We start from the raw sequence: 26,405 nt of genomic DNA, 5'->3' as shown, positions 1-26,405 counted from the left end.
CATAATTAATTATGATTGGTAATACTAGAATTGATCGAACTTCGACCGGCGGTTTATTGCAGGCACGGCGAGTCGGTAGTCGACATCGGCACTTCAAATTCCCTGCTCGTCTGAACTTCCGCCTCGAAAGTCCACCGCTTCAAAACTCTTCCGCTGTAATATATACTTGGAATCGCTGCTTCCACCACCACCTTCTGTAAAGTCATGCCACCAGGTTCTATTTTTTGCTTTCAGCTGTTATTCTATTTCATTCATTCCACTCTCTCATCGATGCCAATTTTTGCTCTCTATACTTCCATTGCAGATCTACCTGGCTATTACTATGATGCCCAGAAGAACAGGTATTTCGCTCTCAAAGGCCCATTACCTGGTTCTTCTCGTACTTCTTCCTCCTCCTCTTCAGCCCCTCATCATAAACGAGTTTCCAAGTCCACTCCGGTAAGTATTACTCTACGTCCGGATTTTACCAATTTCAATTTTTTCGGGTTAGGGTTGATGCTTTTCTATCCGCAATCTGCTTCCCACGAAGTTTCCGAACTTAGTTGTTTTATTAAAAGGGGCTAAATCTGATTCAAGCAAAGACGCTATCTGACTTCTCTATCACACGAAGTACCTAAATTTTGCGGTTTCTTAATAGTCGTGAATGTTCCCTCGATGATTAGGTTTCGTTGTGCTGCCTCAAATCCGGTTAGAGTCAGTTTCCTCTTGGAGAGCTTTTTGGGGGAAAAAACTATATTGCTTCTGGAGGCAGTCTTGGGCTTTGAAATTAATATTTTCAAAAAGCTCATTATTTAGCAATTGCGATTTTTCCCCATCTGAATTGTCAAACACGTTCTCAAGTGACTAGCACTCAAAATACAATGAAATAAAGTTAAACAAAATAAAGCATTACAACTATTACGGCCAAATACAACCAATAAGAGAAGACAACTCTAATCAATCTCAAGCTAGAAACCAAAAAAGCAACAAATCTTGAAAGGCTCGAAGTATTCTTCCGGAGTGAAACCCATCAAAGTAAACAGACACCGCAAGAAGACAAAACAATTGAGGAAAAGCTTCTAAAAAGCCCAACCAAACTGGAAACTGCTGATCTTAAACGAGCTATCAAAAACCCACTGAAAATGAAGAATGGAGAAGTAATGCCCAAAACTGTAGCACCCAGTAAAGGTTTCAAAGGAAACTTCAATCGAGAAACTTTTGATGACACAAAGCTGAAGAAGAATAACAAATCAACTTAAATTCAAACCCCAAATCTTCAGTTAAAACTTAATTTGTGGTGACAGAGGCCTGATTTCTTTCATCTGTAAACCACACACCTCAATTAAGGAATGAAATTTAGAAAGAATTGAGGAAGGAATTAAGGGATACTTAACGCTGATGCAACTGAAAGTAATGCCTTATCTGAAACCTTACTATCATCAATTGAGAAGAGATTATCAAAAGCTTATGCGAGAGAGTCTTCGACAGCAAGATCATCTAACTGAATATCAACTAACTGCCCTTCAACCTCCTCCCTTCAACCTCCTCCCTGCTCATACTTACCTCAAATGCAAAATCGGAAAGCCCATTTTGGTTGAGTGGAGGTAGATGCCTTATTAGTGGAAGATGACAAAATTCCTTTGTAAAGCACAACATTTCATCTTGGAGGCGTGAATTTTGGATAAGTGTATGAACCTGAAGGAAGTGGAAGAGGCTGAGAAAGCTTTGAAGGAAACTTGAACTCAAATATTCCAAATCAACTTTTGCCCTCTTTTATTTTTCTTTGTGATAAAAAAGTAATAGGATTCATCACATTCAGCTTTAAATTTTTTTAAAATTGGAAGAAGAAATATGATTTTTCACGTAACTAGTTGATGTAACATAATCAGTAGTTGTTTTGTAATTTTCAATTGAATGGTTCATTTTTTTTTGGTTTACAAGAGGTTCATCCATTAGTCCCATGTATGATGTAAATAGGGGGTTAATCTTTTGTTCTGTTGTTCTCTCTCTCTCTCTCTCTCTTTTTGAATAATAATAAACATTCTTTTGAGGAACCTTGGAGATTATTCCTTCGGTGCTTGGTTGTATCAAATCCTAGTTATTAGGATGTAGGTTACTCCATTAATTCCTTGTGGGGAGGATTTCGAGTACTATGGTAGTATGGAAAATTCTCCATTTATTGTTTGCCATCATGTTTTTAAAAATAAAGTGGAGTCTAATGACATTAGTTTGGGTCCACTAACATTAAGTGTGAAACCCACTAATATTTATGAAAACTAATAAGTGTGAACAAAGGGAGTATGGTGCTTCCGTAGGGTTTTTTTTTTTTTTTTTAATAATAACTACTTTCGTTGAGGAAAAAAATGAAAGAATACAAGAGCATCCAAAAAACCAAGTTCACAAAAAGGGAGCCCTATGTTATTAGCTTCCTTTTTGATCTATAATAATTATTCTTTGATGATTCTTGGAAGTTTTTTCCTGCGATGCTTGGTTGGATTATCAATTAACACTTATATGCATTCCACGTGTTGTAAAAGTTTGAAAATAATTAAAACCGGTAAAAGTATAAAAATTATCAAACCCAACCAATACAAAAAACAAGAAGAAAACCTGGTTTTAAAATTGTATGAATAATATAATTTTACAACCACCTAAGGACAGGTAGATGAGAAGGCCTCTTCCAAACAAAACTAATGAGTAACAACCTCTGAATCTTGAAGAATGAGGGCAAGGTGACAATTGGGAAGCGATTGCCTCTTTTTCTCATTGTGAGGCCTTTTCTGGAGGTTTGGAGCGGTATCCCATTTCAAATTGAAACACGAGGGAGTTGGAAGCTTCTTTCTCTTTTGAGGAGATTAGAGGGTGGTCTTTGGTTTTGAGAGAAACAATGCTTGGTCCAAATGGTCTTACGGGCTTTCTCTAGGATAATTGGGATGGCTTGAAGAGGACCGTTGGAATGTCTTTAAGGAGTTCTGTGAGACATTTGTAACAAAAAACAGTTTTATGAGAGAGAGATCCTTGATGATTCTTTGAGGAAAATCATTGTTAGTATCATTCCTAAAAAGTAGAGAGGGAGAAAAGTGAAGGAGTTTAGACCTTTATTACTAGCAAGCAATTAATGGATCTTGTTCTTATCACTAATGTTGTTGTTGAGGAGCATAGAAAGGGTTTATCTTCAAAATCTATTTTGAAAAGGTTTATGGATGTAGATTGGGACTTCCATGATAGTGTGCTCTAGAATAAGGGTTTTGGTCTTAAGTGGAGATTTTGAATTTTTATTGCATCAAGACTATTAACTTCTTCATTCTTATTAATGGTAGATCGAGAGGTAGGAGTCTGACTTCTAGTGGGCTTAGATAGAAGACCCTTTTCTCCATTTTCCTTATGGTTGGTTGTGGATATCCTTAACATAATGATTTTGTGGGGGATGGGTAAAGGTGTGGTTGAGGGTTATCGAATAGGCAAGGATAGTTTCCACATCTCCTACTTGCAATTCACAAATGAGACTATCTTTTTTTGCTTTGACAAAGAGGACTCCTTTATTAATCTAAATTGAATTTTTTCTGTTTTAAGTTTGTTTTGGTGGTTGAAGAATAAACGAGGGAAGGTTAGGATCCCATTCTATTCATTTTTCCATATTTTGTTTGTTCCTCAACTCCCTTTTCCCACTCTGATTGTCTCTATGTTCTCTTCTCTCTGGTAGGTTCTAAGAAGGTTAAGGTGTTTGTGTGATAGGTTTCACATGAAGGAGTGAATACCTTGGATTATGTCTAAGGAATTCTTCCTTTGTTTTGTTTTGTAATGGTGTCTCTTCTCTACTGGAGGCATGAGGAGGACCTTGAACATTTGTTGTGGAATTGCCAGTTTCCTTAGTTTCTTTGGGATTGATTTACATATCGGGGGAGGTGACTAGGTTTAATGCCTCTTTTGGACTTCAGTCATCGAGTCTTTTTATGAGCTGTAACTATTATCTTGGTCCAGTTCTTTTGCATTGGAGTCTTTTTCTACAATTAGTTATGAGCTTCTTTTGTTCAAGCTTTTTTTTCAATGCTCTTGTATTCTTTCAATTTTTTTCTAATGGAAGCATGTTGTTGTTGTTGTTGTTATTATTATTATTATTATTTTTAACTTTGAGACACGTTCGATTATTGGTATTAACCGTGACTTGGTGAAGGTGTCTCATTGTACTTCCTTGCTGGGTTATGCGGTGGGTTAGTCTCCCTCCTATCATTTGGGGCTTCCTCTTCGGCCTAGTTCTAGATGTTTGGAGTTGTGTAACCTTGTCTTGGAAAAGATTAAAAATTCTCTTTCCTCATGGAAGAGAGCTTTTTCTTTAAGGGGGGAAAGTCAACCCTCATCTAAGCCGTTTAGACTTTTGAGTACTCGTTTCCTCTCTATGTTTAAGCTTACCCTCTTTTTCTGGTGGGGAGGGGTTGAGGATGGTGGGGCCTCACCACTTAGTGAGTTGGGAAGTTGTGTCAAAACCTTTGGACCTTGGGGGTTTGGTTCTTGGCAATCTGGTTCTGATTGATTCTTATCTTCAGTTGTTGTGGTTGCTATTCGAGTTTGCTTTGGAACTAAGCTTTGGTTTGATGGGTCCTTTTTGTTTCTTGGCTGTTTCTTTTATTTGAATTTGCTTTAAGATCTTGTCCGTTTTCTGGTTTTATTTTTTCTTTCAATCTCTTTGGAAGTTTGTATCCATTGAACATTTTCCTTTTCACTATATCAATGTGAAGTTGTTTCTTGTTTTAGAAAAATAATAAAATAAATAGATTCTTTAGAGATTTAGAGAGATTTTGGAGGAGCTTTGGCGTTGGCTAGGTTAACACTTCTTTGTGGGTGTTGGTTTTTAAGGATTTTTGTAACTATATGCTAGGTCTTAATTTCACGGATTGAAAGCCTCCTTTGTGTTAGTTTCCAAGGACTTTTGTAATTACACGTTAGGTATTACCTTTTTGTAGATTGAAGCCCCCTTTTTATAGTTAGTTGGTTGGTTCCTTTCATTAGAGCTTGTGTGTGTTAGATTTTAAAAGTTGAGATAATATCATTAAAGAAAATAGTTAATACAATTCATTGTGTAATTAGTAAAAAAATGTTAAAATATGTATTAGATAGTAAAATTAGAATAAAATATTAAAGTAAGGGCAAAACAGGAAATTAAAAGTTTCTTATCCTTCAGTCATTTTTTTTGATACGTATGGATTATAAATTTTTTATGGACTCTAATTACTATGCTATTGTTTTCACTTTAGAGATTTAGAGAGATTTTGGAGGAGCTTTGGCGTTGGCTAGGTTAACACTTCTTTGTGGGTGTTGGTTTTCAAGGATTTTTGTAACTATATGCTAGGTCTTAATTTCACGGATTGAAAGCCTCCATTGTGTTAGTTTCCAAGGACTTTTGTAGTTACACGTTAGGTATTATCTTTTTGTAGATTGAAGCCCCCTTTGTATAGTTAGTTGGTTGGCTTCTTTCATTAGAGCATGTGTGTGTTAGATTTTAAAGTTGAGATAATATCATAAAAGAAAATAGGTAATACAATTCATTGTGTAATTAGTAAAAAAAAATGTTAAAATATGTATTAGATAGTAAAATTAGAATAAAATATTAAAGTAAGGGCAAAACAGGAAATTAAAAGTTTCCTTATCCTTCAGTCATTTTTTTTGATACGTATGGATTATAAATTTTTTATGGACTCTAATTACTATGCTATTGTTTTCACTTCCTTGGGATATATCATATACGCTCTGAGGACTATTGCATTTTACATGGTTGGTAACCTGACATTTCATGAGAGTCTGCGGTGCTGTCATGTGACAGTGTTGCCCTCACTATAGAAATTATTTTTGTCATATTTAGGTACTTGATATTGATACTTGAAGGAAAATCTTTTTTCTATACAGACAGTCAATTCCTGTTCGAAGGCTGACTTAAGAACCGTGAAGCTGATTCAAGCCAGGGAGTTATATGGTGATGTCATTGCTTCCGGTAAAGGAAAGTGTAACTTCAAGGAGAAATTCCAAAATTTACTGGCATCTAAACCAGTGGTATGTTATTTATCAGAGACAATCCTAAAGTTGGAAGCATTTGTTCTAATTTCACTTTAAATAAAATGTTGAATTTGGGTTTAATATATTAGTTGAATTATTTTATTAATGTTTGTTTTGTGGTGGAAGCCATATAAGAAAGAAGGTTAGTTAAAGCGTTAAGAGAAAGAAAGCTGTTAATTTTGGACATTATATTCCTTTTAAGAATTGCTGAAAATGATTTTTGGGAGATGAGATTCTGGCATTTGCTTCCTTCCTGATGCATATGCATTCAGATTTTCTCACATTTCGTTACTCTTTTTACATTATTATTATTTTTAAGAAGAAACTACTTCTCGTTGATATAATGAAAAGGAAGAAATGTTCAAGGGTTACAAACTACCGAAGGACTAAGGAGCGATAATAAAATAAACAAAATAGAAAATCAGGAGCTTAGAAACAAATGCAAGCAAATGAAGACCAACCAAGAAACAATAAACTTATACCGAACAATGGATTGTCCAAAATCGTTGGCTTAAGACAATTACTGATTGAAGCTCAAAGTGAAAGGTCTTTCTCCTCTCTACTCTCAAGAATCAATGGAACAAGCTAGTGGTCTCAACCCCTGTTTGTGTTCTTTGATTGAAGCACAAACTAACCTTTGCGTCTTGCTTGCTTTTTTTTTTTTTGGGATAAAAAACTTAATTTCCTTCAGTTAATGCTCCTTTAATACCCCCCTTGCACTAAGGCTCAAATGCTACAGTATTGAAAAGAAAGGTCCTAGATTCTGAATTCCTCCCCAGGACTCCTTTCAGGACAATTCTAAGTCAGTACCTACGAAATCTTGTCTTGAGCCTTGATGATACAAATGTTTCCGATGGATTTAGGGATCCCATGAAGTCTAACAATTTCTTTAAAGAAGAGGTTTGCAATATTTAGGGCATTGGCTGTTTTTTTGCATGGTATGAGATGGGCCATTTTGCTAAATCTATCTACTACAACAAAGATAGAGTCAGAACCTCTTTAGGTTCGAGGTAGTCCTAGGATGAAGTCCATGGACAAATGTTGCCAAATATTAGTAGGAATTGGAAGGGGAATGTGGAGTCCAGAATTTTGAGTGTTTGGAAATTCGACATGTATAACAGTGTTTGACAAAATTGTAGACATATTTTCTTCATTTGGGCCAACAGAAACATCCGGATAAAGATATGTAAGTTTTATCTCTTCCTACATGACCTGAGAGGCCATGAGAATGAGCTTCCTTAATGATTGCCTCTCTTAGGGAGCCTTGTGGTATGCATAATTGATTACCATGAAAGAAGAATCCATCTAATATATGGAAAACTCTAGGGGGATTAATGGAGGAACATGCTGTCCAAATAGTTCCAGTCATTATCTTGCTCATAGCATTCAGGTAGGTGATCAAAAGCTATTATGGAACCTTCCAATAGAGTTAGAAGGTTGGATTTTCTGCTTAAGGCATCAACTACTTTATTAGTCTTGCCTGAGGTGTGTTTATGACAAATTCAAATTTTTATATGAAGGATATCCACCTAGCATGCATTCTAATGTTGATGTGTTTTTGGAAGTGAATGAATTTTAAAGAGTAGTGATCAGTGAGGAGAACAAATTCCTTTCCTACTAAATAGTGTTCCAATTGGTGCAAAGCTCTCACTAAGGCATATAATTCTTGTTCATAGGTGATCCATTTTTGTCTAGCTAAGCTTAGTTTTTCACTAAAGAACTCTGTGGATGGGATTCTTGTGAGAGGACTGCACCTATACCTATACCACTAGCATCAACAGAGACTTCAAAGATTTTATTAAAATCCGGTAAGGTTAGCACAGACGGATGAGCTAGTTTATTTTAAAGTGTCCTAAAACTATCTAGGGTATTTTTATCCCAAACAAATTTACCTTTTTTGAGGCAGTTCGTTAATGGGGCTGCAATAGTGCTGAAGTTTTTTTTATGAATTTTCTATTGAAAGATGCAAGACCAAGGAAAGATTGAACCTGTTTAACCATTGAGGGAATTGGCCAATCGGTAATAGCTTTAACTTTTGAGGAGTCAGCTTGAATGCCTCGATCATTGATGATAAAACCTAGAAAAGAGATGCTGTAACATAGAAAAGCACACTTTTTAAGGTTTATATACTATGTAATGGTGGCAAGAATAGAGAATACTTCCATTAAATGTGAGAGGTGATCATCTACGGTCTTGCTATCCATGAGGATGTCGTCAAAGTAGACAACCACAAACTTATTCAATAAAGGATGAAAGATTTGATTCATAAGCTGCATGAATGTGCTGGTGCATTGAATAGCCCAAACGGCATTACCAACCATTCAAATAATCCTTCATTGATTTTAAATGCTGTTTTCCATTCATCACCAGGCCGTATTCGAATTTGGTGATAGCCGCTGATTAGGTCTATCTTAGAAAAGACTGTTGAACTGGCCAATTGGTCTGACAAATCTGAAATTCTAGGTATTGGAAATCGGTACTTGACTGTAAATCTATTAATGGCATGACTATCAACACAAAGTCTCCATGAACCATCTTTTTTAGGAGCTAAAAGAGCAGGTACTGCACATGGGCTAAGACTCGGTTGAATGTGTTTTTTCTGAAGAAGTTCCTCGATTATGTTTTGGAGAGCTTTGTATTCATTTGGGCTCATTTTATAGTGAGGTAAGTGAGGCAAGACCGAGCCAGGTATTAGGTCGATATGGTGTTGTATTGCTTGAAGGGGGGGTAGGTCATTAGGAGTTCGGGTGAGTGAAGGATAAGCCTCTAGCTGTCCACAGTGTTATCCAGCAGTTCCTCAGGGCTGTTTTTAACAATGATTGCCATAGTGATTGCCTCTGGAAAGAAGCATTGTGCATATTTCACTTACTAGCATTTCACCTCCTTTTTGATCCATCCAACCTTGTAGGGGCTAGGGTGATGTCCGTTTTTAGTTTAAGGGTTTGCACTAGTTTCTTGGACACCATATTGTCGGTGCTCCCACTATCCATGATGATGTTACAAATCTCTTTTGATTGTGCATCGAGTTCGAAATAACTCATGTCTTTGGGGATTTGTTGCCGTGGATGGTGTTAGCAAAATTTTTTGGATGACACATGATAGTGCTTCTCCCTCATTGGCCCCCGCATAAGTAATATTGTCAGCAACCTCTTCTTCGTCATAATCATCTTCTTCTTGGTCTTCTTGATCTTCTTGGATTGTAAGAGTTCGCCTTTGTGGGCAATTATTGGAGAGATGTCCGATTTGGCCACACCTAAAACATTTTCTCAAGTTTGGCTAATTATAAGGATTATTTTTTGAGTTAGAAGAAGGATTACTCCCTTTTTGTTCCATTTCTGCCCTAGCCATTGTTTTGTTTGCCTTGAGCCGAGACATTTTGGTTGGAAGCCTTGATTGCATCTTGTTGAACCTTCCTTGGTTGTGATGATGAGGACTTATCCCAAGTGGGTGTCTTTCCAGGCCAACGCTTTTGCCGGAGAGTTTCATCTTCTTCCACTGTTGTGGCATAAGAAACAGCCTCTGCCGCACTAGCCAATGGTTGAAGATGCAACTTTTCTTTGATATCATACCACAACCCATTTATATAGCGAGCAATCTGTTGGTCCTCACTTTCGACTAGGGTGTTGCGAGCATTAAGTCAATGGAATTCTTCAGTGTATTGTTCAACATTTCGTGTACCTTGCTTGCAATGTTGGAATTCGTTGTAGAGAAGTCTTTCATAATTGGCCGGCAAAAATTGCTTCTTCTAAGAAACCCTTTCTTCCTAAGATTAATAAGAAAAAAAAATAATGTTTTTTTAGCACTTTATAACTTGGAAAGATCTTCCTGAACTGGGGACCAAAATAAAAAAAAATTTAATCTTCTGGATATGAATCTTTGATTTAAACATCATCCAATGGGTTATGAACATCCAATTCCACGCTACTCAGACTTGAATCTGACTCATTATTGGAATCATTTGTAGAAAAATATTTAGGGAAGAAAATTCATCGATGCTACTTACCTTTTGGATAAACTGGTAGGCTTGGGCTATGTTAAATAATTAAATCTTGCTAGGTAAGTTTTGTAAGATAATTATTGTTTGTTCCAATTGAGACCCTTCAGAAGTTATAAGACCCCTTTTGCCTTCTTCTAGGTATCTTGTAAGATAATTCATCATGTCATTTTTTAATTCTTTTGCTAAACCATTGATCCTTCATAATTTTTTTGTAACATATATCCTACGTAGAAGATGTTTCTGTTTCTTTATTCTAACAAGTTGGACATTATTTTAGATCCTTTGATGCTAATTGTGGTCTTACTTCTCCATGCAGGTTTGGAAATACCGGGGAACGGATACAATGGGGGATAGTGCTTTGCAAGAAACATCCATTAACGTGGACACCCTAGAGGGTAAAAGGGAATCTTCTGTTCTATTGACGGGCAATATAAGTGGCTCCTTGAGGTATTTATGGAGTTTCTCAACTGTTTGAATGCATTTGTGCTTAGACAATGCAATAGGGTAGAAACCTGAAAGGTCGATTTTTATTAAATGGGTAGGAATGCAATAGAGTTCAATCTTGGCTAAATGGCTGTTGCATTTCTCTCTTGAGCTTGTTTCCCTTTGGCATAGAATTATTGTTAGCAAGCATGGCCCTCACCCCTTTGATTGGTCACCGTTATCACTTGTCTTCTCTTAAACATTGTTTCATTCTTGACTTTTAGTGCAATCGGGGAGCTCAATCTCTTTCTCGTTTGGTTTCCGTCGTTCGTTGATCAAGGTTATATCTATATTGTCTTTGACAAGAGAGTTTGATTTTAAGCTTTGGAAAAAGGATGTCCATGTTTGGAGTCTCATCCCTTTAGAGAGTTTCTCTTGTAAGTTCTTCTTTAGGCACTCGTTGGATCCCTCTCTCGCTAGTGAGTCAGTCTTTGATGTTTCTGGAGGATTAAGATTCCAATAAAAGTGAAGTTCTTCTCCTGGCAAGCTTTACTTGGGGAGGTGAACACCTCGGATCAACTTTCAAGAACGCTGCCTTCGTTAGTGTAATAGGATTAAAGTAAATTATGGTATCTTGGTCAAATCCTTAATTGATTAGGACCATGATTAGTTTCCTTGGTTTATTAAGATTAGGATTAATTTCTTCGATTAATTAGGATTAGGACTAATTTGCTTTCCAATTCTCTATAATTAGTTTCTTCGAAGCATAATGCAAATTAAAAGAGCTATATAGACGTAAAGGCAAAACAGGGTCACTAGTCCTTTGCTTTGGGAAATGAAAATAGAGTTTGCAATCCTCTACATCGCTGGGAAAAGTTTTTGATATTTCAAATTCTCACTGTTCTTATTTGGTTTGCGAAACTTATGAAGTTCTGTCGGAAGATTTTACTAACCCATGGGTGATTTTTCGTTTGTTTGTACAATGATTGAAAGGCGATTTCTACTGTATTGGAGTCTCAATTCAAGACAAAAGTTTTCATTAACCCCCTTTTCGCTGATAAAGTGTTGATCAAATTGGATTATGGTAATTTAGATCAATTTATTAAATCCCTTGGGAAATGGAAGACGTGGAATTGGAAATTCACCATTGGCCAATATCTATGCAAGGCTTCGGGGGGGTTGGATTTCCGTTAAGAATCTCCCTTTAAATTGATATTGAAGTTCTTTTGAAGTCATTGGAGCTTACCTCGATTGAGGGGTTAGCAGTATTGCATTTGAAACTCTTAACTCGATCGATTTTTAGGGGCTAAAATCTAAGTTCCCAGGAAGTTTTGTGCCTACAACTTTAGAAATTAAATGTCTCAAAAAAAAAAAAAAATCTACAGAAATTAAAGCAGATTAAAGGAACATTATTTTACATATTGGAGATAATCTTGGATCCTCCCAGCATTGTTGACGGTGATTTATTTGTAAGTGATTTTTCCAACTCATTAGAACTACTTCGGTTTAGGTGATGGAAGATGAAGGTATTGATCCTTGTATACAAAGCTCTAAGATCACTTTTTATGAATCAATTTATGCGTTCAACTATATTAGTTAAAGATCAGATTAAAGGGAACATTTTCTTACATCTTGGAGACATTGAAGTCATGGATTCTCCCATTATTGTTCACGGTGATTAATTGTAAGTGATTTTCCAACTCATTAGATTTACTTTGGTTGAGACAGATGATAGGAGATGAAGGTATTGATCCTTGTATTCAAGGCTTTTAGATCATGGAGGATTCTGTTGATGGTATTTCCTCATGGAAGTAGCTTTCTAAGTTGGAAAAACAGGGCTTGCAAGACTGTAAAAAATATAGCTAAAGGAGTTTTGAACAAACAAGAAATGTGTCGATTGCCATTTGCCTAGTTCTCCATCAAGTTGATCAAGTCTGAGCACAAACTTGGTTCCTTTGGATGAAGCTTTAAAGAAGAAAGAGAGCGAAAGTTAAGCTGATTGGTGTGCCTATTAAAGATGATTGTGAAAGGCCACTAATGCTTCGTTGGCTTTGCTTGAACAACTTTCTAAAACTCCTTTGCAAATATTGAAGAGCTCGCTTCATCGTTGCGAAGAAATCGTCGTCATAAGAAGTTTATGTGTAGGAGACCGTTGGAGGAGAGCACCATTGATAGCGGTAGTTAGGGTCCAATAGTGAAAGCAGCTACAATGACGATGGCGGCGGCAGGGGTTTTGAAAAATTAGAGTTTTTTTTTTTTATTTTGATGGCCTTGATACAATAAAATTTCTAAATTTCTATATGTTATGCGTATAGATACAATTAACTAGTCATTATCCTAAAAAGAAAAGAAAAAACAATTAATTAGTCACTATCCTAAAGGAAAATGAAAAAGAAATGCTGTATCGTAATACAAACTTAAAAGACCTAAAAGATTAAGGAGATAATTTCCTAAATTAAATAATTGCAAAACCACCTTAAGTTAATAATTTACAAGAGACCTTTATGTCTTATGAATTAATTAGCACCACATTACCATTCAATGCTTTGGATGGTCTATATTGTGTCCAAATGCTATTTTTGATATTTTGGGTTCCTTATTGGTGGTTCATCTTTTTGGTGGTACTAAGAAGAAGATTTGGTTGGCCCTGCTGCGTGCTTTCTTTTGCACTTTGTGGGGTGAAAGAAATGGAAGACTTTTTCACGACACTTTTTCCACTTTTAATAGATTTATGGAGTTGGTTTTGTTTATTGTTTTTTCTTGGTACAAAACAAAGCATCCTTTCAATCACTGTAGTTTATCTTTTCTTCGTCAGCTTTCTATAATCACCTTTAGTTGTTTGGGGTTTTCCCTTGATTTCTTTTATCAATGAAATGTTTTTTTGGTATTCAATGCTTTGAATTTTTTACTCGTGCAGTTTTTTTGAAGTTGGAGAGGGTAATCAACATATTGGGCGTGGAGTAAACTGTTGTCCAGAACTTGTTTGGCCATCGGCTGGAGAAAATCAAATGGTTGGAGAAGTTCCTGGAGATGTTTGGCAACTTTCTGGTGCTTCATTGCAAATGTCGTCAAACATATCTTGTATAAAGTTGTTTAAGAAGCGCTTTCCTTTGGTGCATGATGATGTTTCAGATATTCAACATGCACTGTATCCTTTCATTTTCTAGAATTCTTTTCCGCTATTCTGCTTCCCTTGGCCCCATCCTTTTTTTTTTTTTTTTTTGGGGGGGGGGGGGGGTGATGAATTGAATGTCTTTATTTTCTCTTTTGATGCCTTGACTTGAGGAACCAGAATAAGTACATTGGGATCCGACACATCTGGTGGATCAGTTTATATTCTTAATCTTGTTGAACCGTTGGATTTTAATCGAACCATTCCTGTCATTAGACGAAGGATACATGAGGTTGCTTCTTTCAATTGTTCCATCTGGACAGCTGATTGTCAATCTTGTGGAGGTAGAGCTGTGATCGGTATGTTTCTTTTGTTCTCTGGATTCTTATTTCTCACGTTGAATCCTTAACAAATGTACCATGTTCTAGTATTTGAGAGTTCTCCTGTGCTTGCTTCCCATATTTTTTACCATGAGGTCCAACAGATCCCTTGTATGTTCCATGTTACATGTGATATTTGTTTGTTCTGTTTGTTGACGTTATAATGTTTAAGTAACACTTCTACACTATGGAGATGCATGCTACTGGTCATTTATTTCCATTTGTGGAGTTTGGCTGGAAAGAAATCAAATAATCTTCCATGAAAAGAACCTCCCTTGGATCGATCAATTCCAATCAGATTGTTTGAAGGCTTCTTCATAGTGTTCATTTTCCAAGCCTGCTGTAGCCTAGGTGGCTAAGGAGGGAAATCTCCAAGAAGTCTAAACTCAAATCTTTATTAATGATCCAATTTCCCAAATATGTGGAGAGATGTCTATTTAGAGGAAATATTTAAAAAAAAGGACCTATTTAGGGGGAATATTACTCAAAAGATAGTAAATATGAAATTAACCTAGTTAACCACTATTTCTCCTTACATTAAAGCTGTTTGCAGGATTCTTAGATATATGAGCTTCTGTTGGCCTTTGGTTTCAAATTCTTTTGTAGAGTGCTGACGTGCTAATATCCCTTTGGTTTCCAATAGGGAGGCGACCGATGTGGCCTCTCTTCTTGTGTTGCTTGAGGGCCATACTTTTAGGCGTGGGAGACGAGATGTGAGGGTTTGGAGGCCCAATCCTTTGGTGGAGCTCTCTTGTTAGTCCTTTCTTCATTGCCTTGTGGATCCCTCTCTCTTAGGTGAGTTGTCAGGAAGCTCCCCTCTCTTGTTGGGTCGTTCTATTGTATTCTTTGTCTGAAGATGGAGGAAGATCTGGATCATATTCTTTGACAGTGCGATTTTGCAAGTTCGGTTTCAGAACGCTTTTTCTAGACATTTGGCTTTTTGTTGGTTTGTTGGAGGGATGTTAGTACTATGATCGAGGAGTTCCTCCTCAATCCGCCTTGTGGGGAGAAGGAGCGCTTTTTGTGTGTAGCTGGGGTGTATGCAATTTTGTGGGTTTTGTGGAGTGAGAGGAATGGTAGGATTTTTCGAGGGGTGAACAAAGACCCTAGTGAAGTTTGATCCCTTGTCTACTTTCATGTTTCTTTGTGGGCTTCGGTTTCAAAGACCTTTTGTAACTATTCTATAGGTGTGATTTTGCATAGTTAGAACCCCTTTCTGAAGGGGGTGGTGCTTTTATGGGCTACTCTGTTACAGATACTTTGGTTCCCTTTGGTTCCCACTTGATCATCCTCAACTTTGGTTACGGATACTTTTTTTTTCCCAAAAAAGATATTTTTCCTTTTCCAACTTTTTTTTTCTTCTCTAAAATGACATTCTAAGAGTACAAAGGCGAGCTAGCACATATTTCATTTCAACTATTCTCATGGGACAATATTGATTGGAGTCTTGAGATATTACATAATGTTGTACCCTCCATAATTGTGTACTCTGTATTTTTGGAGAATGGATTTCTTATTATTTAATTAGGCAAATGATACATATATATAGGTGAGTGAGAAATCCTAATATAGGATATACAAAATTACGATGAAGGACGACTGTACATATTAGTTTAAATATATATTATAGCACTCCCCCTTAAGCTGGAGCAAATATGTCAATCATGCCAACTTGTTGCATAGATAGCTTATTCTTACTCTGTTTACAGCTTTGATAAAGATATCTCCCAATTGTTCTCCAGTCTTCACATATCCTGTAGATATTAACCCTTCTTGTATTTTTCTCGCGAACTAAGTAACAATCCGCTTCAATATGGTTAGTTCATTCATGAAACACTGGGTTGGATGCAATGTGAAGTCAGCTTGATTATCACACCATAATTTAGCTAGCATGGTAATGCTGAAGCCCATTTCAGATAAAAGTTGGTATCCACACTATTTCACACATAGATTGTGCCATAGCTCTATATTTTGACTCAGTACTGGAATGTGAAACTACATTCTGTTTCTTACTTTTCCACGACACTAAGTATCCTCCTACAATAACATAATATCTAAAGGTCGATCTTCTATCCTCTCGAGATCCAACCCAATCAGCATCTGAAAAACATTCAACCCTTGTATGACCATGATCTTTATTTAAGATCCCACGTCCAGGTGCAACTTTTAGATAACATAGAATTTGTTCTACTGTAGCCCAATAATCCATTGTAGGAGAAGACATAAACTGACTCATAATACTCACAGAATAGGCAATAAATGGTCGTGTCACTGTTAAATAGTTCAACTTTCCAACTAATCTTGATATCTCTTACGGTCTTTAAATAATTCTCCTCTAGCAAGTTGCAAATTTGGTCTCATTGGAGTACTAGATGGTATGACTCCTAGTTTTCCAGTCTCAGACAACAAATCAATTACATATTTCCATTGTGACAAATAAATACCTTTCTTGCTTCTCATTACTTCAATACCCAAGAAATACTTCAATTGTCCCAAATCTTTAGTATGAAATTGACCCTGAAAGAAAATCTTGAGAGAAGTACTTGATATATCATTTCTAGTGATAACAATATCATCAACATACACAACAAGCAAAGTAATACCATTGTCAGATCGTTGATAGAATACAACATGATCAGAAGTACTCTTCTTCATACCAAAACATTCAAGTGCTTGACTAAACTTACCAAACCATGCACGAGGATTTTGTTTGAATCCATACAAAGATTTTCGAAGGTGACACACCTTATCACTCTCCCCTGAGCAACAAACCCAGGTGGTTGCTCCATATAAACTTCTTCCTGAAGATCACTATACAGAAAAGCATTCTTAATGTCGAGTTGATGCGAAGGCCAATTATGAGTAGCAGTCATGGACAGAAATAATCGAATGGAAATTAATTTAGCAACGGGAGAAAAAGTATTAGAATAATCAGTTCCAAAGATTTGGGCATAACCTTTGACAACAAGATGAGCTTTCAACCGAGCCACAGTTCCGTTAGGATTGGCCTTTATAGCAAACACCAATTTACATCCAATAGTCTTCTTTTCTGTTGGATGCGAGACTAAATCCCAAGTACCATTATCATCCAAAACAATCATCTCCTCAATCATTGCACTATGCCACCCAGAATGAGATAAAGCTTCATGAACCTAGAGTGAGGAATAGGGATGGAATCAAGAGATGTAATAAAGGAATAGGTGGGCGAAGACAACCGGTTATACGAAACAAACAAAGAAATAGGATAAGTACAAAATGCGTTTACCTTTTCAAAAGGCAATGGATATATCATTACTCTTCCGGATTAGATGTTGAAGAAGCCATATGTGTAGGACGTGTCTGAAGGTCACTGTGGAGGATGCTTGGAGCAGTGTTTTCAAAGCGCAAGGTGCACCTCAAGGCGAAAAGTCCCTTGATTGCCTCAAGGCGAGAGGCGACGCGTGAGCAAAGCTTGGCGCAATGAATGAATGAATGAATAAATAAATAATATATGTAGAATATGAATATAATAATAATAAGAAACAAACTATCAGATTAATTTTATCGGAAGGAAAATTAAAATATAATTATAATTAATAATATATAAATTATAAGATGAATTGAGAGGAAAAATATATAATATCCCTCATCCCACTCACCGAATATATAACATGCCAAAACTAAGATGGTTATAAGTTATTAGAAAACAACTCAAAATAAACATCTTGATCCACTCAGACCCACTAAGTATGACTCCACTAACCGACTGAATTTTTTTCTTTCAAAACTTGCTACAAGGTTCAAGAAATCAACATGAAAATTATAATACCTTTACACAACCCAAAAAATCAGTATCAAAAGGAAAAACGAAACCCAGACAGCCACACAACTCTTGAACTCGAAGCAGCCGCAAAAAGCAAGAGAACAAAATTGATGATTTGATGAAGCTATTCACAAAAGGTGACGCCTATAGAGAAGCCTTGAAGGAGAAACGAAATCGTGAAGGAGAAGTAGAAATGTGAGGAGTGGATGTTCGATGAATTAGAAGAGATCGAGTTTTTTTTTTTTTTTTAAATATAAATATTAAGACAATATATTTAGGTGCGTGCCTTTGACAAAGCCAAAAGCACACCGAGGCGCCAAAAGGCGATTGCCTCTTTGAAGAGGCTCACGTAAGCATCCCAAGAGGCGCAAATGCCCTTGGGCGCCTCGCCTCTTGCTTTAGGTGTGCGCCCAGGGTCGCCTCAACAACACTTGCTTAGAGTAAACTCGATTGGCAAGTGGGCAAGAAGGAAGAATGCAAAAGGTGGAGTCGGAGATGATGTGGAAGAGGTAATCTCACAGATAAAAGGATCATCCTCCTCCCTTTTACAATGACTTGACGGTGAGGGACTAAAAAGGCATATCTTCAAAGAACGTAACAACAAGAGAGACAAGATACCTATTAAGCATTGGACAATAACAACGATAATCCTTTTGAACATGCAAATAGCCTAAGAAAATGCATTTCAAAGATTTCGGATCTAATTTGGTATGTGGATGAATATCCTGAGCAAAACAAAACAACCAAGATTTTAGGGGCAATAGGAAACAAAGATTTCGTAGGAAAAAGAGTACGATGGGGAATCTCTCCATTGAAGACAGAGGAAGACATTCTATTAATCAAGAAGCAAGCAGTGAACATTGCATAAACCCAAAATTGCTTTGGAACATGCATTTGAAAGGATAAGGCGCAGGCTGTTTGAAGGAGGTGTATACTTTCTCTTTTCAGCAACTCCATTTTGAGATGGAGTGTCTGTGCAAGAGGATTGATGAATGATGCCATGATCACATAAGTAAGATCCAAGTACATGAGAGAAATATTCACTGGCATTATCAGTGCGCAAGGTTTTGATAGACATTAAATTGTCTTCAAATTTCAGCATGCAAAGCGCAAAAATGAGACAATAACTTAGAACGGGTTTTCATTAAATATAACCTAGTCATAGGAGAATAATCGTCAACAAAAGTGACAATGTAATGAAAACCTATTTGGAACACGATTGGACAAGGACCCCAAATATCAGAATGAACTAACTCAAATAGAGCATTGGCTCGTTTATGAACTCTAGGACTAAAACTAAGACAATGGAATTTAACAAACTGACACGAATCACAATTCAAAGACGACAAAAAACGAAATTCTGGATAAAGTTTCTTCAACACGGATAAAGAAGGATGACCCAGACGACAATGAATTGCAACCGGGGATGTAACTCTAGAGCATGCTACAATTTTTGGTATTTTGTGGTAAAAAATGTAAAGGCCTCCCGACTCATGTCCTCTACCCATAATCTTCTTCGTCATATGATCTTGAAACAAGTAATAACCAGAAAAAACGAGACACAACAGTTAAGGTCGTGTAAGTCGGCTAATAAAAATTAAATTGAAAGACAATTGAGGAAAATGTAATACAAAGGATAAAGAAAAAGATGGGGTGAGAGGAATGGTGTCGGATCCAAGAACAGAGGAGGTGGATCCATCTACCAAAGTGACAGATGGGGATGGGGCAGGGGACAAAGGTGTAGAAAATAAATTAGAATGACTTGTCATATGAGCGGTACCTGAGTCTATGACCCACTTGGTAGATAATGCAAGAAGACATTTTGAATTGCCTATCTCAGCAATGGTGGTAATAGGGTTCGATGAAGAAGATGCTAGCAAGGATTCTTGATATACTTGAAATTTAGCAAAGTCGTCAGCAGAGATGGTAATAGATATTTCAGCCATACCATTGGTGGAAGCTATCTGAGCATGCTGAGATCATTGGCCTTATACAACAATTTTCGACAATCATGTTTTAGATGTACTAGCTTTGAGAATATGATTTTCAATTATCATAACTAGGCTTATGAAAATTGTTGGTCATCCCTGGAGTAACTCGAGAGTTATTATTCTTGCTTATAAGAGCACTACTAGGTTCAGAAACAGACGAACCAGATTGAGAACTCTCAGTACAAAGAATACGATTGAAGACCTCCTCTAATGATGAAATTTCAAAATCAGAAAGAATCTGTATTTTAGCCATCCCAAATTTAGATGAAAATCTATTAAAAAATATCATAACAACCATATTTTCTTGTTAAGCTTGTTGAACTTTAACATCTGGGCTAAAAAGTAATAATAAGGCAAGTTCGGCAGTTGTCTTCTTAAGCCTCTTAAAGTAGCTTGTAAAAGATTTTGCTTTTTGTTCGGCTCGAAAGAATTGCATACAAACTTCAAACATTCAATGAGCGTATTCTTTTCCCGAGTACAAAAATTCTAAGAACTCTAGGAGTTCCTTCACAGAATTACAATGATCTACTAAACCAACAACCTCACTCTCAATGGAATTCTTAATCTGAAGATAAAGTCGATCGTCATCACGAAGTCCAACCCTTTTTCTTATCATCTTGTGGTGGAGTCTCAGTCACATGATCATTCATATCAGTGTTAAGTAAATAAAACTGAATCGTGCCACGTCAATCATAGTAATTAGCTCCATTTAACTTATGTTTTGTTATCTTTGATGCTAAGGGAATTACATTAGATACGATCATATGCTTCATCTCATCCATTAAGAACTAACACACGATCCCACTGGCAGAACGGAACAAATCAGAATCGAAAGCAAGGTAAATCAAAGAGCAAAACAACTCCAAATTAGAACTGTCACAAACCCTAGGAACGAAAGGGTATTTTCTAAACAGCCTCGCACTCGAGTGGATGTTGATAGAACCAAAGGCATGGTTGGACTGGAAAAGACAACCTGAGACAAACCCAACCAACAGAATCGGAAAATAAGACTACACGCGCTGGCGCGTGGTGGTGGAGCAGAACCAATCTGGCGACATGTATACCTCACACGCGGATGTTTCTTACGAATGACGAAGACGTGAGGCGGACGGCGGTAACGCTCCTGAGGTGGGCGGTGTCGACAAACGGCCACTCGAAGTTGATGACCCAAACTCAAACCCTAACCTTGTGAGAACGAAGCCGTCAAACGAATGTTCTAAACCCTAAACGAATATGTCTCTGATACCATGTACTCTGTTCTTTTGGAGAATGAATTTCTTATTATTTCATTAGACAAAAGATACATACATATAGGTGAGTGAGAAATCCTAATCTAGGATATACGAAATTATGATAAAGGATGACTATACATATTAATTTAAATATATATTATAACAATTGCTAGTAATCAAATGGATTGTGTTGCTAGCAAAAGAATAATTGATTCTATTCTTTTTACTAATAAAACAATGAAAATAGTAAATACAAATACAAAAGAACTAGGCCGTAAAGGCAAAAACATTCCAAACTAAGCATAAATTCTGGATAGCCATAAGAACAAAGAGAGAGAACACCAAATAATTGTTTCTTTTTTCTTTTTTGAAAAGGATACAAAACTTTTCATTAAAGTAATGAAAAAAGGCTAATGTTCAAAATAAAAAAAAAAAAAAACAAAAACTGTAAATGCAAATACAAAAGAACTATGCTGTAAAAGCAAAGAGACATTTCAAACTAAGCATAAATTCTGGAAGTCATCAAATAATTGATTCTATTCTAATAGCTAATTTGAAGTTTTTCAACGACTGAAGAATGGCAAATAGGTAAGGGTGGTTGTTATACGGTGGATTGAGATTTTTTGTTGCAGTGATTGGGAAAAAAAGGTTCAGTCCTAAATAGATCAAGTGAATTTTTGAGTGTGTGACTGGAACCATAGCTTCCATCTTCTGGAAGTATTAACCAAAAACAGGTGAAAATTTTCTTGTGTAGCTCTTTGTTACCTGGTTTAAATACCTAGAACGAGGTGCCAGTTGGATTCCTAGGCCTTCAGACCTGTCCCCATGTCTTGTTGCTTATGTTTTGAATCGTGTATTTCTAGGATGTCTTTCCTTGTGCATATATGGCAAGTCTTTTGGGAGCCTTACATAAAAACATCACCTTCTTTATCTCCTCACTGTATATGATTATTCTTATTGGCCACTTGCTGAAGTCAAAAGCTAAAATCATTTGGCTCAATGAGCTGAGGTGCATTCTGTGTGAAATGAATGTGGTTGGAGAGGAATTGAACGTCCGAAGATGTTGATTATGTTGATAATAACGTTTCTTGGAAGAATATATCTATGTCTCCTCTCCATGGACGCTGGTTCTTGGACAACCCCTGGAGAGTTTAGCAGATTGATGAAAAATTTTTTTTACCCCTTCTTAGACTGTTACACAAGCCTTTTCCTTAACTGTGATCTCTCTTTGATTCATACCGATTCAAGGAACTTTTCTTTTCTGATGCTCCTTTGGTTTTGTGGGCTTTTTCTTAGTTTTATCCAATCCATCCATGAAATTGCTTCACCAAATGTGTGTATATTCAGCTGGGACAATGTGTTTGTATGCATGCACGTGGATTAAATTAAGAAACATTTTTATCCCCATAGGACGAAATTGGATATTGTAAATGCCTGTATAAACAAAGAGCTGATGCATACATTTGTTCTTTTAAGGAAAGAAGACTTTGGTGAGTAAAAACAATCATCTATCAATTTCCATGTAGTACAGGCCAGGTTCCAAAATATTTTTAAAAAGGTAGGGGCATGGTTTGAAGCTTAGTGAATTTTAGCATACCCAACCATTGTCATTAAGGTTTTAAAAGCACAGTGGAGGGTGTGAATGAGGCCTTATACTTCATCTCCAACTAAATTTTTCTTTGCCATAATGTGACTTTTTAATTGGAACTAGATTTTGTTGCCAATGACCAACTTATAGTCCTCAATCATGATTCACAATATTAATCTTGAATTTTTGTACAGGATCATGAACTTGATTGAGGAGATATGGGAGAGTCTGGATCTCTCTCTCTCTCTCTCTCTCTCTCTAGCTGTCTAGTCTCTAGCCCATGTTTTGTTAAGTACTTAACATCATGCATCTCTTTGGTTTCTGCAGGAACGGACATGGGAGCTGCTTCAGTTGATATGGGAACTGGCAGGATATCATGGATCTTACATGGTAAAAGTGACATTTTTGCGCTACAACTCATTCATTCGGTAATTCACTTTGTTTTGGTGTGTGTGCGTATGCATATGTTTTAAGCTTGTTTCATCTCTGATTACTATTTGCATATGTAACTTATATCTCATATTTGAGTGACTTATTATAACTGCATAGCTCTTGTTACTATGTGAAACAATTTTGTATCTTTCTGCGCAATGGTGTGAATAATTTTCACCTACTATAACATTGAGGCTTTGGCTCAAATGTACAATTTGTGTGACTGGACTATGTGCTTTGTATCAGTTGTCTGCTACAATAGTTAACTACTGCTATATTACTTTGATAGTTAAGGTAGATATTTTGAGCTTTAAGTCTTGAATTGATGAAATCTTCTCCATCTGTTTTATTGGGAGAGGGGAGGTTCCTGTGGCATACTGGAATTTGTGCACTTTTGTGGAGCCTCAAACTATTATCCAACTTATTATTAAGCTTTTGCCTGTCATTTGCACTGTTATCGGGTCTTATTTTTGCCTTAAACCTTAAACCTTATTTCAAGACTTAAACCTTCTCCGTCCACTTTATTGGGAGTCTTGTTTTTGCCTGTCATTTGCACTGTTATTCAACTTATTGTTAAGCTTCATAAATTTCACAAGTCTTTAGAGACTTGCAGAAAGTCAGCTGTTTTATACAGGAGTTTTTCCAAGTGTCGACGTTGAAGAAAAATAATCACTTCTTTTTGGTTCCATAGAGTTTTTTACAGTAAAAAGGCTGGGAACTAGCATTCTATACCTTTGCTTGTCTGATGTTGAACTGTATTTTATATTAATCTACTGGACAACCTGTTGCAGGAAAATGTTGTCCTGTGTGGACTTAGAAATGGCATGATTGTAACAATTGATACTCGTGAAAGACAGGAAGTAGTCAACAGACTTTTAAGGCATCGAATTCCTTACTTGCCTGTAGATCGAAGAAACTCTGGAACGTCCTCTCAGCAATGGTATAAGGTAAATGCGATGTTTTTTTATTGGTGAAATAAATAATAAAACTTATGAGGTTTTGTCTAATGATTTTGAATACTGTATGTTGTCTCGGTTGTTTTAATCCAGTCTTTATAGTGTCACTCGTCAGTTTAGTTATGCAATTTAATTTATGGTAACTACCTAAGTTAGATTTCAAATATCTAACAGTACAATTAGATAGATAGCCCTCAAGATTACTGGAGGTGTACCAAACCTTACCCACACCCCGGTAAAGGTATTAGATATATTGTATAATATGTTATCTACTAAAGACTACCTAAAATTTGAGAAAGTTTCTCAAAAGAATCTTGGAATGATGAATGTTGTCGACTCTGTTAACTTCTTTACAACTAAAACCATTAACAAAGTACCTGAACTTTATGGAACAAGAATTTAGGCAATAGTTTGAGATTGTTTAAAAGTTTAACATGCTGAAAATCAATTTAATTCCTATATATACTAGCAGTTTTCTGTCTAGCGTGAATCTCAGTTCGAAAATTCTATCAGTAATTTCAGTGGATTGCTGATGTTAGGTGGCTAACCCCTCCCCCAAAATTTCCGTTTTATTCATATTTAGCAAGTCATTGCACACATGATCTATGCAACCTTCTTGGAGGTGTGCTTTTAAGTTTTGATTACTTTTGCCATGCAGCTCACTGGGAACATTTTTCCTTCTTGTACGGTTAAGATGCCTTCATCCATATCGAGGTTGGTTATTTCAATTCATAATAATTCTAGTGTTTCTTTTGTATAATTTTAAATGTTTAACAATTCTTCCCATCTGCTAGCTTGGTGTCGCTCCAGTTTGACGACCGATACTTTTTGGCAAGCTCCATGGATGGATCGGTTAGTACTTTCTTCCTTTAATTGTGTGATTAGAAGTGGTAAAGAAAAATACGCTTGTGCAACTGAATACTGTCTCATCGAAATAGTACATAGAATATCGTTGAAGGTTTATTTTGATAGAGCTGTGAGTTAAAATATGACGGATGATAATACTCGAGGAAGGGAAATTATAAACTATAGACAATGCGAGGGGTTTGGGTCTCTTCCCTTAATACTAGCCCACATTCTACCATCGCTCCTTGTCTTTTTGAAAGTTGTCAATACTCTTTGTGGTCTTGATTCGATGGATAGAGGTAGTATTCTCGGCCTCTTCAGCAAATCGTTTTTTTATTATAAAGTTTCTCCTTTGACAGTAACGAGAATAGAAATTGCTCTCCCCAAAAGTCTCTTTGTTCCATGTTTTAATCAGTAGCTTTAATCTTCTTGTTTTATGTCGAAAAGATGAAAGCTATGGCCATGCCAGCTTGAATAGGACTTATTGTCTCCATTCATCCACAAGAGTAGTGAAAGAGTGATGTTGAAGCACATATTTTCGACCGCCAATCTCGTATGTCCTCTTCCCATAATTAAACAAGATACTCCTTGTGTCCTTCACGTGAAGTTTCCGTCAGTTGCATAACCTCCCTACTCATTGGCTTATCTGTCCTCCTAGGCTTCTAGCATTGATAAAATACATTGGGGGCTTGTTTTTCCTGACGCATTTATGTGTATTGTGTAGTTGTCATTTACACATTTTAAATTCTTTGCCTGCCGGATTCATATTTCTACAGGTAAGACTTTATGATCATCGCCTGATCCAGAGAGGTGCCGTACAAACCTATGATGGGCATGCAAATTCACATACTCGTATACAGCTTGGAGTTGATCCCACTGAGACGTTTGTCGCGTCCGGTACTTCATTTTAGTGCATGCTCAATTTCTTTATATTCAGAAGTCTTGGAGTTCCTGGTTACTTGAGCTTGTACTAAATATATATTCTGGTTTTAGGTGGAGAAGACCAAAACTTTCGTCTATGGAATATCAAGTCTGGAAAACTGATCTTTGAGGATAAGTTTGTTGACGCTGTCCCCTCAACCATATGCTGGCGAAGGACTAGAAGTAATTATCGTTCTTTATTGTTTCTTTCTTATTCATGGGCTTCTTCTGCTATAATTTTTTCTACTGAACTCCTAGGATTTCCAAGAGGGCAGGATGGATACCTAGGCTGTGAAGATCATAGTTCGGGAGCATGGCTTGGGTCACACGGAGGACTTCATTATGTGAGCTGGCCAAGGACATAAGTGAACATGAACTTGCACGAGGATTTCTGGCCAACTTTCCAAAATTATGATACTTTAACCTTCAAAGAAGTTTTGCTTTTACGTAGATATGATTCAGATAGGAATGAAGCCACTCAGCGAGAAAGTTCACCGGTAGCCTTTTTAAAAAAATTATATATATATATATTGTAAAGTCGTCAGCGATTCAATTGTTTAATATTCTTCTTTTGTAGTATTTAATACAAGAACCAGACATTTGTTGATGTAAAATAGTACCAGGTTCAAGAATCTATATTTAGGGGTCTATTTTGGTTGGGAAGAATTCTATTTGTATATTTATTCATTTCAGTGAAA

The 26,405-nt window shown here is 36.5% G+C and overlaps 1 protein-coding gene across 1 annotated transcript; it reads left to right on the top strand.

The window, feature by feature from the left end:
- On the top strand, positions 1–26,405 carry LOC120069787. Its single transcript, XM_039021598.1, has 13 exons — positions 1–214; positions 305–438; positions 5,881–6,024; positions 10,341–10,471; positions 13,365–13,595; positions 13,740–13,918; positions 22,880–22,980; positions 23,776–23,931; positions 24,599–24,654; positions 24,735–24,792; positions 25,563–25,683; positions 25,780–25,890; positions 25,966–26,405. The coding sequence occupies exons 1-13, from the start codon at positions 205–207 to the stop codon at positions 26,070–26,072; spliced, it is 1,539 nt and encodes a 512-aa protein (XP_038877526.1). The 5' UTR covers positions 1–204; the 3' UTR covers positions 26,073–26,405.

Source organism: Benincasa hispida, unplaced genomic scaffold, assembly GCF_009727055.1.
Source record: "Benincasa hispida cultivar B227 unplaced genomic scaffold, ASM972705v1 Contig587, whole genome shotgun sequence".
In the NCBI taxonomy this organism is placed as follows: domain Eukaryota; kingdom Viridiplantae; phylum Streptophyta; class Magnoliopsida; order Cucurbitales; family Cucurbitaceae; genus Benincasa; species Benincasa hispida.
Note: the sequence above shows the minus strand (reverse complement) of the source record. Positions and strands in the feature narration are given on the sequence as shown.

Bases quoted from the DNA above. Each gene is read 5' to 3' on its own strand.
- LOC120069787 (XM_039021598.1), top strand. The intron at 24,793-25,562 runs GTTAGTACTTTC...ATATTTCTACAG, and splicing joins CAAGCTCCATGGATGGATCG to GTAAGACTTTATGATCATCG. The intron at 25,891-25,965 runs GTAATTATCGTT...CTGAACTCCTAG, and splicing joins ATGCTGGCGAAGGACTAGAA to GATTTCCAAGAGGGCAGGAT.